The sequence below is a fragment of the Polyodon spathula genome, chromosome 12 (genome assembly GCF_017654505.1).
Source record: "Polyodon spathula isolate WHYD16114869_AA chromosome 12, ASM1765450v1, whole genome shotgun sequence".
Classification (NCBI taxonomy): domain Eukaryota; kingdom Metazoa; phylum Chordata; class Actinopteri; order Acipenseriformes; family Polyodontidae; genus Polyodon; species Polyodon spathula.
The window spans coordinates 37,050,829-37,065,962 of record NC_054545.1 but is presented as its reverse complement, the minus strand read 5'-3'; the positions used below and the strand labels follow the sequence as shown (position 1 = coordinate 37,065,962).

The following is a 15,134-nucleotide window of genomic DNA, read 5'->3' as shown; positions in this document are numbered from 1 at the left end:
ACTCAATATAAAAAAGGAAACAGAATTGAACTACCTAAACATGTGATCACAGCGACACCTACTGGACCCACAGTGAATTTCTAAACCATTGTTTTAATGCTGCGTGCTAATTTTACTCTTTCTAAATAACTGCGCTAGTATTAGTGTGCGTTTTATATTAAAAGCACATATGACCGCTACACCTGAGTTTTTATTAAAATAATCATACAACTGTACTCATGACACATGCTCCAATTGTATCACTCACCACACATTTATACTGAAAGACGAGAATAAGAATGCCACTCTCGTCACGTGACAACAGGGCTTTACCGCGGTTACGTCAAGAACACTTATGTGCTCGTTTTTGATTGGCTAACTCCGACTACTACCGCTTCCAATCAACATAACATTACCTGCTACAACACATAGTGCAAGGTCTTCATATACCATTGATCTACCTACGAAGATTTAAAAAACTTATAAAACTTCCTGATATACCGATTCGATTATGCGAGGAACTACACAGCGACGCGAAACGTGTTCATATTATTTAGTCGAATTATAGAAGCTATTTCCCTGTATTCTGAATCGAAACATATAAAAGCACAGCACTAGCATCGCTGTAATCCGTCTCCAGGAAATGCCGTGTGTGTTTCTAACCTTCACTGGTGTAACACCAGGAAGCAGGAAGACGAGTCCATACCAGGGAAAGATGGCGTTTGAAAAGAGCCAGACTGCAGCTATGTCGGGGCTCCGAGTTGTCCTGTCTTGGAAGACTGGGACATTATGCCTGTACCTGCTTTTGGGGTGGCTGCCACACTCTCCGGTCCAGGCCGATATAACAGACGGCAACTCCGAACACTTAAAGCGGGAGCACTCGCTCATCAAACCATACCAGGGTGAATAACCTCATTTATAACGCTGTGTTGTTTTTGTATTGTCGATAGCTCATGTAGTTACGTTAGTGGTGTTCTTGTGGTGTTACACATCGGTTTGTTTTAGCTGCCTATCTCCACAGATACATATTAATACCCTAAACTGTGTGCACTAGCACTTTTGCAGTGTCGGACAGGTCAGTGGTGCAGCGTGCTTCGCTAGTTAGGGGAACCCACGTATTGTCTTGTTGCAATTACTGTATATCTGACGAGTTAAAATCCTCCGGGCAGGTAGTTGTGAAACTATTTCTGTTTGGTTTATGTTGTGTTTTATTTTCTCATTTTCGGTGCTGTTTTGTTAAGTTAAACTATGCGGTCTAACGCCAATTGATGTGGTTGGCTCAGATTTCATCAGTGTGTGTTTTTTTTCTTTTTTTTAATTCAGTAAAATCATGCATAGTTTGGAGCGTAAATACATGCAAACCGTTAAGAGAAATTAAAGGGCATTACGTGTTTTATGTCTAAGGTGTTTGTATAATATAAGTTCATTTCTAATTCCAAGATACTGTAAACTATAACTGTCTCCACATATTGCAACTCGCATCCAATCAAGCCTTTTGAAACACTGGGTGCATATTTTAAAGCAGAGTACAGTAGATCAAGAGGCTTCAATTTAAGAACTTAAAGTTGTAAGTAAAGATAATGCAAACATTTCCCATTTTAAAAAACGTACCCTGTTAAATGTGAGTCACAGTTAACTTTTATGAATACAACCATATGAAAAACATCATTGAAGTAACTTACAAAAAATAGATGGTGAGTAAGTAGATTCAAGAAAATGCACAGAGTCCTTTTCGTCAATCAGTTGCCAGGTTTATTGAAATATGCAGGGAGTCTGGTCCCAGGTACAGGACAAACAACACTCAAAATTACAATGTTTGCGTGACATTAAATACCCTTCTGTATAGATGGTCCACCTCCCCTTTCTCTTACACTTAACCAATGGTCAAGGTACAACACTTTATTCTGTTAATTTAGTGTGTGTGTGTGTGTAGTCTAATGTGACAACCTCTGAACTCGGTGCATTCTTCACACTCCTGGAGACAAAAGGTCCATACATCTGCCTTTTGTTATCTCCTTGCGACCCCCTTTGATGCCAGTGGGATTATCTCTTTTGATCTCTCTGAAGTCTAGAGCCTGTTCCCTTCTAGTCCACAGCATTGTTATCTCATTAGCTTGCAGTCATTGTTGGGCAGTTTGTAGATGCTATCTGCAATATTAGTCTCTTTTCAGAAAAGAACACCAGTATAGCTCTGCTAGTCCACATGCGTAGCAAACCCCTAATCAATTCTCAATCCATGTTTTCCAACAATCATACTGCCAAATGAGCTTGATCTGCCTACTTGGCAAACAGGAACTGCATTGTTTGCTTTAAGATGTCACTCTGTGCCTGCCCCCCCCCCCCACTGGGTGTGTTTTCACCCATGTACTGGCTATTTGAACAAGTGCTGTGCTTGATAGGGATAGTAATGCTAGTGACACTAGTCATAATGAAACACAGCAGTTCTGTCTGCATCCTGTAGGTGTGGGGACAAGTTCAACTCCTCTCTGGGATTTCGGTGGCAGCACACTGTTGACCAGCCAGTATGTCCGACTGACCCCTGATGAGAGAAGCAAACAGGGGTCCATTTGGAACAGAGTGGTGAGTGTTTCAGAGCCAGAGAGAGTGTGGTTTGTTGTAATCTGTGTTCAGATGGAGTTTTATATTGCCTGTGCAGTTCTCTGCCTGTATGTGTCATCTCTTGTATTTCAGAACTCATCTGAACTTCATAGAGGCCAAGCTGATGTATTGTTTATAGATGCAGATTAGACTTTAAAAAAAAAAAAAAAATGCTATCCAGTGTTGCACATCGTCTCATTTCAAGCTGCCTGTAATACAGAAGGGCTGCAAATTGACCATTTCAGTCATGCAGTAAGCTGTTGTGTTTGAAACCAGGGTCTGTGACCGCCACTTGTTGGTGCAGCATATACAACAGCACACTTTATTCCAGCAAGTTCAGAGTTTAACCGTTCACCTCCAGAGTTTGAACTGTGATTCTCTCTGCAGCCTTGTTTCCTGAAGGACTGGGAGTTACACGTCCAGTTCAAAATCCATGGGTCAGGAAGGAAGAATCTGCATGGAGATGGTATTGGCATCTGGTACACAAAAGAGAAGCTGCAACCTGGTACACAGTTTTATATATTCTCAGATGAGCTGGCATGTGTGTATTTATCAGAATAAGAAACTTCACTGGCATGCAAGAATGACACAGGAAAATGCTGCAGGACTGTGAAGTGCTCAGAGTCATTGCACAGTACACTTGTGTACTTTGTTATGGTCAATTGGTAACTTGCTGGATTACGTTTGTTTCTATTCTTCTGCAAACATTAAATAATATATAGGTAAGAACTGGAAGTATGGTCAAACCTGTACTATGGGATGGCCTGCCTGTATAGTGACCATGCTGACGAATCCTGGGTATTTTCACTTTGAGATGGTCCAATCAGTGGTTAATTAGTAGGTTTGCTTGTAAGCAACATGGCTAATATAAATACTGTACAGCAGCTTGTTTAATTTCGGATTGCTACTTCTACTGCTGACGCGATCCCTGGCCCCCTGTTAACCTGTAGTAGTTCTTGACTTCTCTCAAACCCTGTTTCTGCCTTCACGCAGGGTCTGTCTTTGGAAGCCAGGATCATTTCGTTGGACTGGGCATTTTTGTGGATACTTTCCGCAATGATCTCCAAGGAATGGATGTAAGTGCATCTGATGCCTTCATTTAATGATGCAAGTTTTCTCTCTGCAGGGCCTGTGTTTGGGAGCAAAGATAACTTTCATGGGCTGGCCATTTTTATAGACACGTACGCCAATGATGAGTCTTCTGAAGTGAGTGACCGGTCAGGGTTTTTTAAATTTTTTTTTTATTAAGGGTTTAATATAAAGCGCATTGGATTCAGAGCACTAGACACAAGTGGGTGGAGATGGAAAGAGGATTCAGGTCTTATGTATTAGGGTTAGACCATAATACATTTTCCAATGATCATTCCAATGATTCTTCACATATGCAGTTCTGTGACAGTTCCCCAGTCACAGCAGAGTTGTCATTTTTGAAGCACCCCTCTGACTGGATGGAAGGTGTTCCTGCTGCTGCTGCTGCTCTGTGCTTTGCTGGAGTTGCCCATGTCAGGTTTTGTTTTTCAGAAATGCAAGTACTGCATGAGGCCCAGCACACCTGACTGTGTATTGTGACCTGAATCCATTGAGAACAGCTCTTCACTGTGGTTGCTAAACTAACCCCACACTCGCACCCTTTTTGTTCTGCATGTTGCATGTTTAGTACTCCCCACAAGCTGAGAATGCTCCGAGGACCTGATGCAATGTACTGCATTCTGCAGAAGCCACTAAACGCTTGCTGCTGCTTTTTATTTATAGAAAGCTATTTTTGGTTGAGTATGAAATGTATGGATTCGTGAACTATGGGAATCAATACATTTTGGTATCTACTTAAAAAAAAAATAAATAAATAAATATTATAACTTTTTATAGGTGACGGTGATTTTCAGAACAGCAGCAAGTTCACCTGTAGGGGACAGTTAGTTAGCATCAAAGATGGGGAGACATGCTCTTGTTCTGGAAGAGGGATTTTTTTTTTCCCCAGGTAAAATGATTGGTTCATTGGTAACGTCCAGGGTTAAAAGGATGACTATAGGCTTGGTGCCTCGTATTGATTGAATTGTGATCTTGGTTTTTTAAACCCCATTTTCCCCCCTGCAGCGTTCATTCCCTTATATATCTGCCATGGTAAATAATGGATCCCTGGTTTATGACCACGGAAAGGACGGACGCCCGACTGAACTGGGGGGGTGTTCGGCAGAGGTCCGTAACCAGGACCACGATACCTACCTGGCTGTTCGCTACTCCAAGGGCCGGCTGACGGTAAGAACCATAGCGGCACCTACCCAGCTTCTATACACTGCATTCCACCCTGAAAACTGAACTGACCAGAGCAGGGAGGGAAATGCCACTATTGCATAGCAGTATCTTATTACCATCCCTGTTAAAGAAAAAAAAAAAAAAGTTTTGTTTTAACTTGACTTTGCACAGAAACAAACAAAGGTACGATTAAAAAGTCCATCTGACTTAGGTTGTTATAGATTTACCTTTTCAATCTGCACAGCTAGGCTATAGATAGACAGATAGATGGATGGATGCAGATTATTATGTAGTAGCAAGTGAATGCAGTGTAGAATGCTGGATTGTGGTTACTTGATATGCATCATTTTAAAGGTCAGTATGTATGCAGCATTGTATCAAGGCTGTTGGGAATATTTCAGGGTGTAGCCTGTGATGCTGAATCTTGTATTGGACTCCTCTTAAATGACTGTTGCCAGATCAATCTGTTGAATGGTTTTGGCAAGGAATTAAGTAGATTTATTTTCATCTACTCCAGGTTATGATAGATGTTGAAGGCCTCAATGAATGGAAGGAATGCTTCGATGTCTCAGGAGTTCGACTCCCTACTGGATACTTATTTGGGTCCTCTGCAGCTACAGGTGACCTTGCAGGTGAGTCAGCATGCCTGGGTCTGTCCGTGACCCTGCCATACCCCCTGAAACACTGCTCCTGCATTTCGGAGAGCAAAGCACTTTCCAAAGCTCTGAAAAGACTCCTGCTTTACAGCAAAGCGTAAAACGTCTGGCTAGTATTTCTTCCCCAAGTCGAACACAAAGAATAAAAGATGGCAAATGTGCCGTTGCTGTAAGTGATTGATGTGTGTGTGTGTTTGATTTCTAGATAACCATGACATCCTCTCGATGAAGGTGTACCAGCTGATGGTGGAGCACACTCCAGAGGAGGAAAGCATAGACTGGACCAAAATAGAGCCCAGTGTCAGCCTGCTCAAATCACCCAAAGGTAAGATGTGGACCAGGGCTGTCCTATCCCGGTCCTGGAGGGCAATTCCACTCCATGTTTAACAGGTCAAATGAGATCATTAAGTACCTCAGGGTCTGGATGGAGGTTTAATTGGATCAATTAAACAATTTAGAACAGGGTTGGAACAAATCCCAGGAGAGGAACAGTTAACTCTGTCCACCCCCTAGTGCAATGGGAGTGAATTTGTAACATTAATAATTTGCTTACTGGTATATTCTACACTAAATCTGCATGGATTGCACTGTTTTATAGACGCTGGAATATCAGTTGATTGGTTTTTCTTCAATGCAGGACAAAACTCTGGCTACTTGGTGTAGAGTGAAATGTTCAAGGAAGATAAACCCCTCCCCCTCCTGCTCCCCTTTCATTCTGCTGCTTGTGTTTTCAGACAACATCGACGACCCGACTGGAAATTTCCGAAGCTCTCCTCTGACTGGATGGAAGGTGTTCCTGCTGCTGCTCTGCGCTTTGCTTGGCATCATCGTGTGCGCGGTCGTGGGTGCTGTCGTCTTCCAGAAACGCCAGGAGAGAAACAAGCGTTTTTATTGAACAGGAAAACAGAATGCAATCAGATCAGTGTGATTTGTTTAACAAGTTTGTTTTCTAATGTTCCTACAGTAGGACATGCTGTCTTAAGCAGCAGCCTGGTGACACATCATAAACAAAGAGTCGGCGAGAATCTGGGTCTAAACGAGCATCATTTTTTTTTTTTTTTAACTTTTGGTGTGTTAAAAAAAAAATTACAAAAAAGTCTTTGCTAAACAAAATGTGTGTGTTCAATGAGCTGTCATTAGGTAGTACAGTTAACTGAAATGCACAGCCTCTATTCATTTCAGCTAGGTATCTTTTATTTCTTCATACCAATGATGTTTTGACTGTAGTGTGAAGTTTATTTTGTTGTTTAATTGTTTCCTTATTGTGCGCTCTCTTTCCTTTTGCTTACAGATGTGTGACCACTATCACAACTCATTTAAGCATTTTCAGTGCGCATAGTTTTCAAACATGCAGCACAGAAAAACAAAACTCATTCAGAGAGCCTGGGGGAGGTGTATGTTTGATACAGATTCGATGTGTGTGTTCACGTTGCCTTTTGAAACCCACGCTTCAAAGCCCATATTCTTGACCGTCGTTTCAAATAGTTATTTGTCTTCCAATGTGAAATCAAACAAGTTTTCTGAGAGACATCAATCTTGCCTTGCTGTTCAAAATGAATTGCACAGTGAGGCAGTTGTAATCCTTTTCATCTCGACAGCAAAGTAAAATTGGAAAAACAAGTTCAAGGTAACAAATTATTTTTTTTTTTCTGTACTGAAGCTAAGTGATAATACAGAATCTTCAGATTGAGTTTACTATGATTTATTAAGCAAACATATCAGAACTTGCAAAATCAGTTTAATTTTAACACAGCTATGATGCTGCTACATTTATCTGAGCAGACTATATGTTATTTTGTAAAATAAAATAGTTTTCTAATGCAGTCAGTAGGTTTAATCTTAACAGATGTTCCTCTGTTAATTTGATTAGCCTTTCTTTAAAGCCAAGATGAATTGTTGAAAAGCTGTGCCAGTTGCAGGGGAACCATGTTTCTACTGCAGTTACACTGAATTGTCTGTAGAGAAAGGAGAGGTGTTGACCTTTTAATGTTTCAGTGTACGTTAATATCCTTTTTTCGGCTCAGTTCCTAGTAAACGTTCAAAGATAGAACGTGTATCTGATGGTGGAAGGGTATTAGTTCTCTGCGTGGGATTATCCTCAAAAATAAATAATTGGAAGTCCTTACAGAAGAGGACATCTATACATTTCTGTAAAAAAAATCAGGGCTGAAAATGAACAATGTGTCCCTTTTACGTATTTTAATGCATTCAGGTTGTGCCAAAAGGCGGTTTTCATTGTAGTGTGGAAACTACTCAAGTGCATGTTGTTAGTCATCATTTAGCCAGTGTTTGACGGCATATTCCAGTACAGAAAAGCTGTAACCCATCTGCTGGTTTCACAGTCCCCGATTAGCACTAATCTTAGAGTGCCTTACCTGAAATAACATTAGGGTGTCCAAGACTAGGGCTAGTCAGTGTCTGAAATGTTGTTATTGCACCAGAGGCTGTTTTATCCCCCCACTTCACCATACAAACTGAACTAAATACATTTCCATTAAATTAAATTGGCCCTAATCAATGCACTAGTAATAATAATAATAATAATAATACATTTAAAGGAGTCATTGTAAAATAAATTGGACTGCCAATTGGACAGTGTGGGGCTGATTTCCACAGCGAGCATTACAAGCAATGTATTGTGATTCTTGGTGATTTACTTGCATGTCTTGAATGTACGCATACTCTGCAAGGTTATTACAATTTTGCACTGTCTTTAAGTGACATTGCATGTATTCAGTGGTCTAGCTGCCTGCTGGATTTCACTTCTTAAACTATTTAGTGAGAGATTGCAAACAGCCCAGCCCTCTTGGTAAATATTGCAGTTTTGTATTTTATGTTGCTGTTTTGTTGTGGTTGATTATCCTTTCTTGTTTCTCCCCCATGACCAATTGTTCATTTTGAGCCCTGAAGAGAAGGATAAAAAGGTTGAAAAGTGTGTGCTTATCCGAACTTCAATGCAATGGGACGTGGACTTTGTGTGTGGTCCTGGAGTAATTAAAGGCAGTTTAAATGATGTCCTTTTGTCCTTGTCTTCATTTTCTAGAAGTGACAGAGTCCTTTAATAAAACACAGTAGTGAAGTGAATGCAGTGTACCCAAAGAGAGACAAACAACACTAAGCATGAACCTGTAAATCCTCTGTCCAATATTGCAGCACTTCACCTCAATCAATCAATTCATTACAAAAAAATAAGTTAGCAAATCTATTTTGCAAATAAAGTGCAATCCACAGACCAGACAGCATTTGCAAATTATATTAACTTAATTATATTTGGAAATGCTATACAACTGATTGCATAGTTTGTATAAAGCGTGGTCTGAAGCACGGTACCTGATGCTTCATTAATCCTGGACATGAATCATCGGGATCATACATGACACGTTTACTTCTGCGTTCTCATTCGACAGCGTTTGCAGGATGGCCTTTGGTTTGTTAAAAACTACATCTCCCACAATCCAGCGCTACTAGTTCCGTTGCTGCTGATTGAGCAGTGCGGTGCGAGAGGTTACGTGGCACTGTTTTTCTTGCGCAGACTCCTCGGAAGTGACTGTTTCTTTTAATCCCTGGTTGTAAAGATGGAGGCGGTTAGGACAGTGAAGTTTTGTTGGCAGTCTGTTTTATTGTTGAACGTTTTCTTTAGTTTTACTTCTGCCCTGTATTTTCACATCGGGGAGACCGAGAAGAAATGCTTCATCGAGGAGATCCCGGACGAGACTATGGTTATAGGTAACGTAACATTTTTCACTTTAAAACACTCAAATACCGAAGCGCCTCCAGCAGGCAATCCTCGAGCGATATACAGATTTGCTTAATCTCATTTATAAAACGATGAGTGTTTTATTTTGTTTTGTTTTGGAAGCATGTAGAAATCCTGTGAAAACAATCAAAACAAAAAAAAAAATTGGTAGTAGGACAGTTCAAGTAATTTACCGTTTGTTCTGCCAGCTTCCCGGAATCGGCTACTCGTAATTGAAATAGTTTAGAGCGATAATGCTGGCAGTCGGCTGTCTGCAGCTCTATTACCTATTTCCGTGTTTTATTGTAAAACCACATTTGATGTTTACCAATTGTATTGGTATTTTATATTGATAGCATTACTAACGTATGCTTTCAAGTTCTTGAATGCGCGTCCGCCGAAAACAAATGACACGTTTGATCTAGGGCATTATCGCTCTGAAAGAGAGGGTTGAAACGTTTAAAAGGCAATGCAAAACTTTTTTTCTTCTGTAGTCCAGGAAAGGTGCAGATCAGTCCAGTTCATTTTAACTTCCATCTTGCCAAAGTTTAGACTGTGAAAAGATCAAGATAGCAGGTTATTTATTTTATTTATTTTTGTTGCAGTTCACAGCAGAGTGCATTGTAAATGTCATGTCATTTAGTGTTTTGTTTTTGTAGGTAACTACCGAACACAGCTCTATGACAAGCAGAGGGAAGAGTACATGCCTGCTACTCCTGGGCTAGGGATGTTTGTGGAAGTGAAAGACCCAGATGACAAGGTACTGGTTACTGCTTTCCCTTCCTGGTAAATACCAACACAAGAAATCAGCTAGGCTTGTCTAATTCCACTACAGCTTAACCTGTTCATAGATACTGTCCCATATACATACACACACACTGTATACATACATACATACATACATACATACATACACACACACACACACTGTGTGTGTGTGTATATATATATATATATATATATATATATATATATATATATATATATATATATATATAATTACACACACACACACACACACACACACACACACATACATACACACAGTGGCTTGCAAAAGTATTCAGACCCCTGACCAATTCGCTCATATTACTGAGTTACAAATGGTACATTGAAATTTTGTTCTGTTCGATATTTTGTTTTAAAACACTGAAACTCAAAATCAATTATTGCAAGGTGACATAGTTTTTATGTTGGGAAATATTTTTAAGAAAAATAAAAAACTGAAATATCTTGCTTGCATAAGTATTCAACCCCCACACTAATATTTGGTAGAGCCACCTTTCGCTGCAATAACAGCTTTAAGTCTTTTGGGGTAAGTATGTACCAGCTTTGCACACAGTGTCGGAGTGATTTTGGCCTATTCTTCTGGGCAGATTTGCTCCAGGTTATTCAGGTTGGTTGGACGACGCTTGTGGACCACAATTTTCAAGTCGTGCCACAGATTCTCAATGGGATTGAGATCAGGACTTTGACTGGGCCACTGTAGAACATTCACCTTTTTGTTCTTGAGCTACTCCAATGTTGCTTTGGCCTTGTGCTTGGGATCATTGTCCTGCTGAAAGGTGAATTTCCTCCCAAGCTTCAGTTTTTTAGCGGACTGAAGCATATTCTCTTGCAGTATTTTCCTGTATTTTGCTCCATCTATTCTTCCTTCAGTTGTAACAAGATGCCCAGTCCATGCTGATGAGAAGCATCCCCACAGCATGATGCTGCCACCACCATACTTCACTGTAGGGATGGTGTGTCTTGAGGCATGGGCAGTGTTAGGTTTGCGCCACACATAGCTCTTTGAGTTTTGGCCAAAAAGCTCTATCTTGGTCTCATCTGACCACAAAACCTTTTCCCACATCGCAGCTGGGTCACTCTCATGCTTTCGGGTAAACTCCAGACGTGCTTTCAGATGGTACTTTTTGAGTAACGGCTTCTTTCTTACCACCCTCCCATACAGGCCAGTGTTATGCAGAGCTCTTTATGGTTGACTGGTGCACCATTACTCCACTCCCAGCCACTGAACTCTGTAGCTCCTTCAAAGTGATTGTTGGCCCCTCTGTGGCTTCTCTCACAAGTCTCCTTCTTGTTTGAGTGCTGAGTTTTGAGGGACGGCCTTTTCTTGGCAGTGCCAGGGTGGTGTGATGCAGCTTCCACTTCTTGATTATTGATCCAACTGTGCTCTCTGGGATATCCAAACACTTAGATATTATTTTGTACCCTTTCCCTAATCTATGCTTTTGTATTACTTTATCTCTAACTTCTGTAGAATGCTCTTTGGTCTTCATTTTCCTTCCGATTCACATCCTTACCAATGATCCTTCAACAGTGGGGTTTTTATCCAGAAAATGTGACAGCAACTTTAATGGTTCACAGGTGGAGGCCAATGGTAAGGTAATTGTGTCCTCGTTAGGGCAATTTCTTTCATCGGTGCAAACTGGGAGCTTCCACAGCACAGGGGTTGAATACTTATGCAAGCAAGATATTTCAGTTTTTAATTTTTCTTAAATATTTCCCAACATAAAACTTATGTCACTATGTCACCTTACAATAATTGATTCTCAGTTTCAGTGTTTAAAAATAAAATATCAAACAGAACGAAATTTCAATGTACCATTTGTAATTCGGTAATATGAGAGAATTGGTCAGGGGTCTGAGTACTTTTGCAAGCCACTGTGTTTGTGTGTGTGTGTATATATATATATATATATATATATATATATATATATATATATATATATATAACACTGTCTTTTTACCTTCCTTTGCTACAGGTGATCATGTCCAGACAGTATGGCTCAGAAGGACGATTCACATTCACCTCCCATACGCCTGGAGAGCATCAGATCTGCCTGCACTCCAACTCCTCCAAGTTCGCTCTCTTTGCTGGAGGCATGCTGGTAAGAATGGTTGGGGGGAGTGGGTTTACTCTAGCTCCAGGTGAGGTTTGTTATTGCTGCCCTGCTGGTGTTAAAGCTCTGTTGGGTTTGTTTCATTCCAGAGAGTCCACCTCGATATCCAGGTTGGGGAACATGCCACCAACTATGCAGAGATCGCAGCAAAGGATAAACTGACTGAGCTGCAGCTGCGAGTCCGTCAGCTAATGGAGCAGGTTGACCAGATCCAGAAAGAGCAGAACTACCAGAGGGTGAGAGAGAGAGAGAGCACTGTGCCTTGTGCTGGAATGACTTGAGTGGCAAGGAACTTGGCTGCACTGCTTATTGGGTGCGATAATACACATTGCGATATGCAGGTTGCATTCCACAAAGTATCGTGATACGTGCAAGAGCCAGGATTGGCTACAGGTATGATACGTGATGAGATCGAAGGAGTACAAAAGCTTCAAATGACTTCACCCCATTACTGAGCCGCGTGCCTGCGGTTCCAATTTGAACAGACAGCAACATGATTGTTTCGTGACGGTGCGCAGTGTTGATGAGTAAAGCGGTGCTTCTGTTTCCTTGCAGTACCGTGAGGAGCGCTTCCGGCAGACCAGCGAGAGCACCAACCAGCGGGTCCTGTGGTGGTCCATCGTGCAGACCCTGATCCTCGTCGTCATCGGCTTCTGGCAGATGAAGCACCTCAAGAGCTTCTTCGAAGCCAAGAAGCTTGTCTAGAGCTCCCTCCCTTTGATATTTATACACAGTCACTGTATGCAGTATGACAGCAGCAAAACAGACTCCTTGTCTGTGTGCCCTGTGAAAAACATAGAAGTACAGAGTGGGGAGATAACGTTTCAAAGGCAAGGAATTTGTCCTCTATTAATAGAGAAGTTAAGTGTCCTGAACACCAACTCATGAAAGTAATTACAGTCATCGTTTTGTGCTTAACAAATTATTTGCCGTTTTGAAAGGTTATCTGCTTACAATTGAATTGGGGCAGAGATTTTTTTGATTTTGAAAAAAAACTTGAAACATATTAAGATTAGTGCAGTACTGGCTTTCAATGCAAATGGTCGGTTTATAATAATTTTAATTTTTTTTCTGGGAGGGGTGGGGGGGCTGACTTATTTAATCCCCAAACCAGTCTGTTTCAGAGGACAAAACTATTAACTCAAAAAAAACAAAAAAAGACAAAAAAAAAAAAAAACAAAGGTTTGATGTGTTTGAGTTGAAACTTCACAATCAGCCTGCTGCTTCTAACACAAAGTACCATATGACTTTATATTTTCTGGGAGATCCCTCGAGTAATGTTGCTGGCATGTGCACGCCACGTGTGCCTGCTTTTGGAACTATCGCACTGTTAATGATCTTTTTTATGACTAGAAACAGTGGATGGGAACCCCCTTCTTTTATATAGAAATAATATGGAACTACAGACTGCAGTGCTGCAAAAGCATGTCAAAATCTCTTGCAGCACCATCATCTGAATTTGTCCCAGTGTTAATCAGCTATAAAAATGAAACTACCCCAAATGGAAATTCCATTTGGTATGTTAATCTATTTATAGTGGGCTGTAGGGACATTAGATCCTTGAATTTGCATTCAATCCTAATATTTATACTAATAATAATGCTAATTTATATTAACTTTTAGGTTATATAGCTGTTTTGCCTTGCTTGCTGCATGTTTGGGTTTGATTTAAGAAGCAGGGGTGTGGGTGCTTGATTGGATTTAGATGGTTGAGGGTTTTGAAGAGCTTGCTGGAAGCTTGCTGGGTGGAGGTCAGTTATATAATATGGATAGAAACAGCTTTAATAAGCTAAAGGGATTTTTCAATTTCTCTCTGTCTGAAGGTATCGCATGCAAATGCTGCTATTTTTTTTTTAAGAATGTGGGCGTGGGTACAAGATTGTTTGTTTATGGCAATGAATACGTTTTAAATAAAACTTCCCTTTTCCTGTTCAATTTCAAGAAACAGATGTTTATCCCTCAGTTTACTATAAAACCTTTTTTTTTCTGATGGTAATTAATCATGCATGAAGTCAATCAATAAGCTTCATAACAGAAGCACTGTTGTAATGGTTTGACACGGTGGAGCTTAATTTCACAAAGCTGTGCTAAGGGAGCCAGGCACTGTACAGTCTGTTAAGCTGCTCTGTAGGCCTGTCTGAATAAAAACTAAACATTATAGTGGAAGCCTCTGTTTTGGTTTGTCTCGCCTGCCCTGTCCTGTAAAGATTTTTTTTTCTGTGTGTTTCACTTATGTATGATTATAGATTTTGGTACTACAAGGGAAATGCAACATGCTTTCTGGAGCACCGTAACAGTTCTCTACATCTTGTATGTTTGCATTTTAATAACTGAATAGCCTTTACTTATTTAGTTCACTGGGTTCCACAGGGATTCGTGTAAAATGCAATATGGTTGCCTGCTTATGTGTGTAACCACTTCTTGTGGTCTTTAAGAAATCAGAAAAACTAAAAGGATTGCACTGTTATTGGGGCAGGACAATGTATACAAAGCTTCCCCATTGCGTCTTCCCCTGTGTGATATTAAAATGACACTGGAATATTGCAGTGCTCCAGCTGGTCCAGCTGTTGAATGCTGCAGGTTTGATGCTTAATGTTCTGTCAGCAGCATGTGAGATATAAGGGGATCCTGTCTGCCAGCAGAGTTATTGGCTTCAATGTCTGTTTTTGAGCCCTCGCTTAGCACAAAGCAAGGGGTGAAAATGTCGGGGATGTGAGATTTTTCTATTGAACCTTTCCTGTTACTGAGAATTCTTTATGCCATATTACAGTTTTACAAATAAACATAGGTCTCTCCATTGTTGCTGTCTTTCTTTGTTTGGTGTGTTTTTAAAAGTTGAAATGTGCAAAGTCTGGGTTTACTAAGAATTACATGTTTTCTCATTGTCTTGTATACCACTTAGTAATGCTCTCTGTTCATTAACTGACCAGCAAAAGTCTCTGATAATGTGGTCCTGTATTTTACACATATACATGTAGATGTTTATAGGAATATTGGCAGTAGTATTAA

General features: G+C 40.4%; 2 protein-coding genes across 3 annotated transcripts; both read left to right on the top strand.

Annotated features, from left to right (window-relative positions):
* The first annotated feature begins 382 nt into the window (after nucleotides 1-382).
* On the top strand, nucleotides 383-8,499 carry LOC121323995 (vesicular integral-membrane protein VIP36-like). 2 transcript variants are annotated; one of them, XM_041265361.1, is made up of 8 exons: nucleotides 383-881; nucleotides 2,441-2,559; nucleotides 2,965-3,082; nucleotides 3,704-3,783; nucleotides 4,672-4,833; nucleotides 5,348-5,462; nucleotides 5,692-5,811; nucleotides 6,221-8,499. In XM_041265361.1, the coding sequence occupies exons 1-8, from the start codon at nucleotides 623-625 to the stop codon at nucleotides 6,379-6,381; spliced, it is 1,134 nt and encodes a 377-aa protein (XP_041121295.1). In that variant the 5' UTR covers nucleotides 383-622; the 3' UTR covers nucleotides 6,382-8,499. The 2 variants fall into 2 exon arrangements, with proteins under 2 accessions (XP_041121295.1, XP_041121293.1); XM_041265359.1 differs by lacking the exon at nucleotides 3,704-3,783 and adding an exon at nucleotides 3,571-3,653 and having other exon boundaries at nucleotides 384-881.
* Nucleotides 8,500-8,997: 498 nt separating this feature from the next.
* Nucleotides 8,998-14,285, top strand: LOC121323997 (transmembrane emp24 domain-containing protein 9-like). Its single transcript, XM_041265362.1, has 5 exons — nucleotides 8,998-9,212; nucleotides 9,882-9,982; nucleotides 11,988-12,113; nucleotides 12,215-12,361; nucleotides 12,681-14,285. The coding sequence occupies exons 1-5, from the start codon at nucleotides 9,062-9,064 to the stop codon at nucleotides 12,828-12,830; spliced, it is 675 nt and encodes a 224-aa protein (XP_041121296.1). The 5' UTR covers nucleotides 8,998-9,061; the 3' UTR covers nucleotides 12,831-14,285.
* Nucleotides 14,286-15,134: the final 849 nt, after the last annotated feature.

Excerpts from the sequence above, each read along its gene's own strand:
- LOC121323995 (XM_041265359.1), top strand. The coding sequence starts at position 623 with ATGCCGTGTGTGTTTCTAACCTTCACTGGTGTAACACCAGGAAGCAGG. Across the intron at positions 4,834-5,347 it reads ACTCCAAGGGCCGGCTGACG|GTTATGATAGATGTTGAAGG; the intron begins GTAAGAACCATA and ends CATCTACTCCAG. Across the intron at positions 5,812-6,220 it reads CCTGCTCAAATCACCCAAAG|ACAACATCGACGACCCGACT; the intron begins GTAAGATGTGGA and ends TTGTGTTTTCAG.
- LOC121323997 (XM_041265362.1), top strand. The coding sequence starts at position 9,062 with ATGGAGGCGGTTAGGACAGTGAAGTTTTGTTGGCAGTCTGTTTTATTG. Across the intron at positions 9,213-9,881 it reads GGACGAGACTATGGTTATAG|GTAACTACCGAACACAGCTC; the intron begins GTAACGTAACAT and ends TTGTTTTTGTAG. Across the intron at positions 12,114-12,214 it reads TCTTTGCTGGAGGCATGCTG|AGAGTCCACCTCGATATCCA; the intron begins GTAAGAATGGTT and ends GTTTCATTCCAG.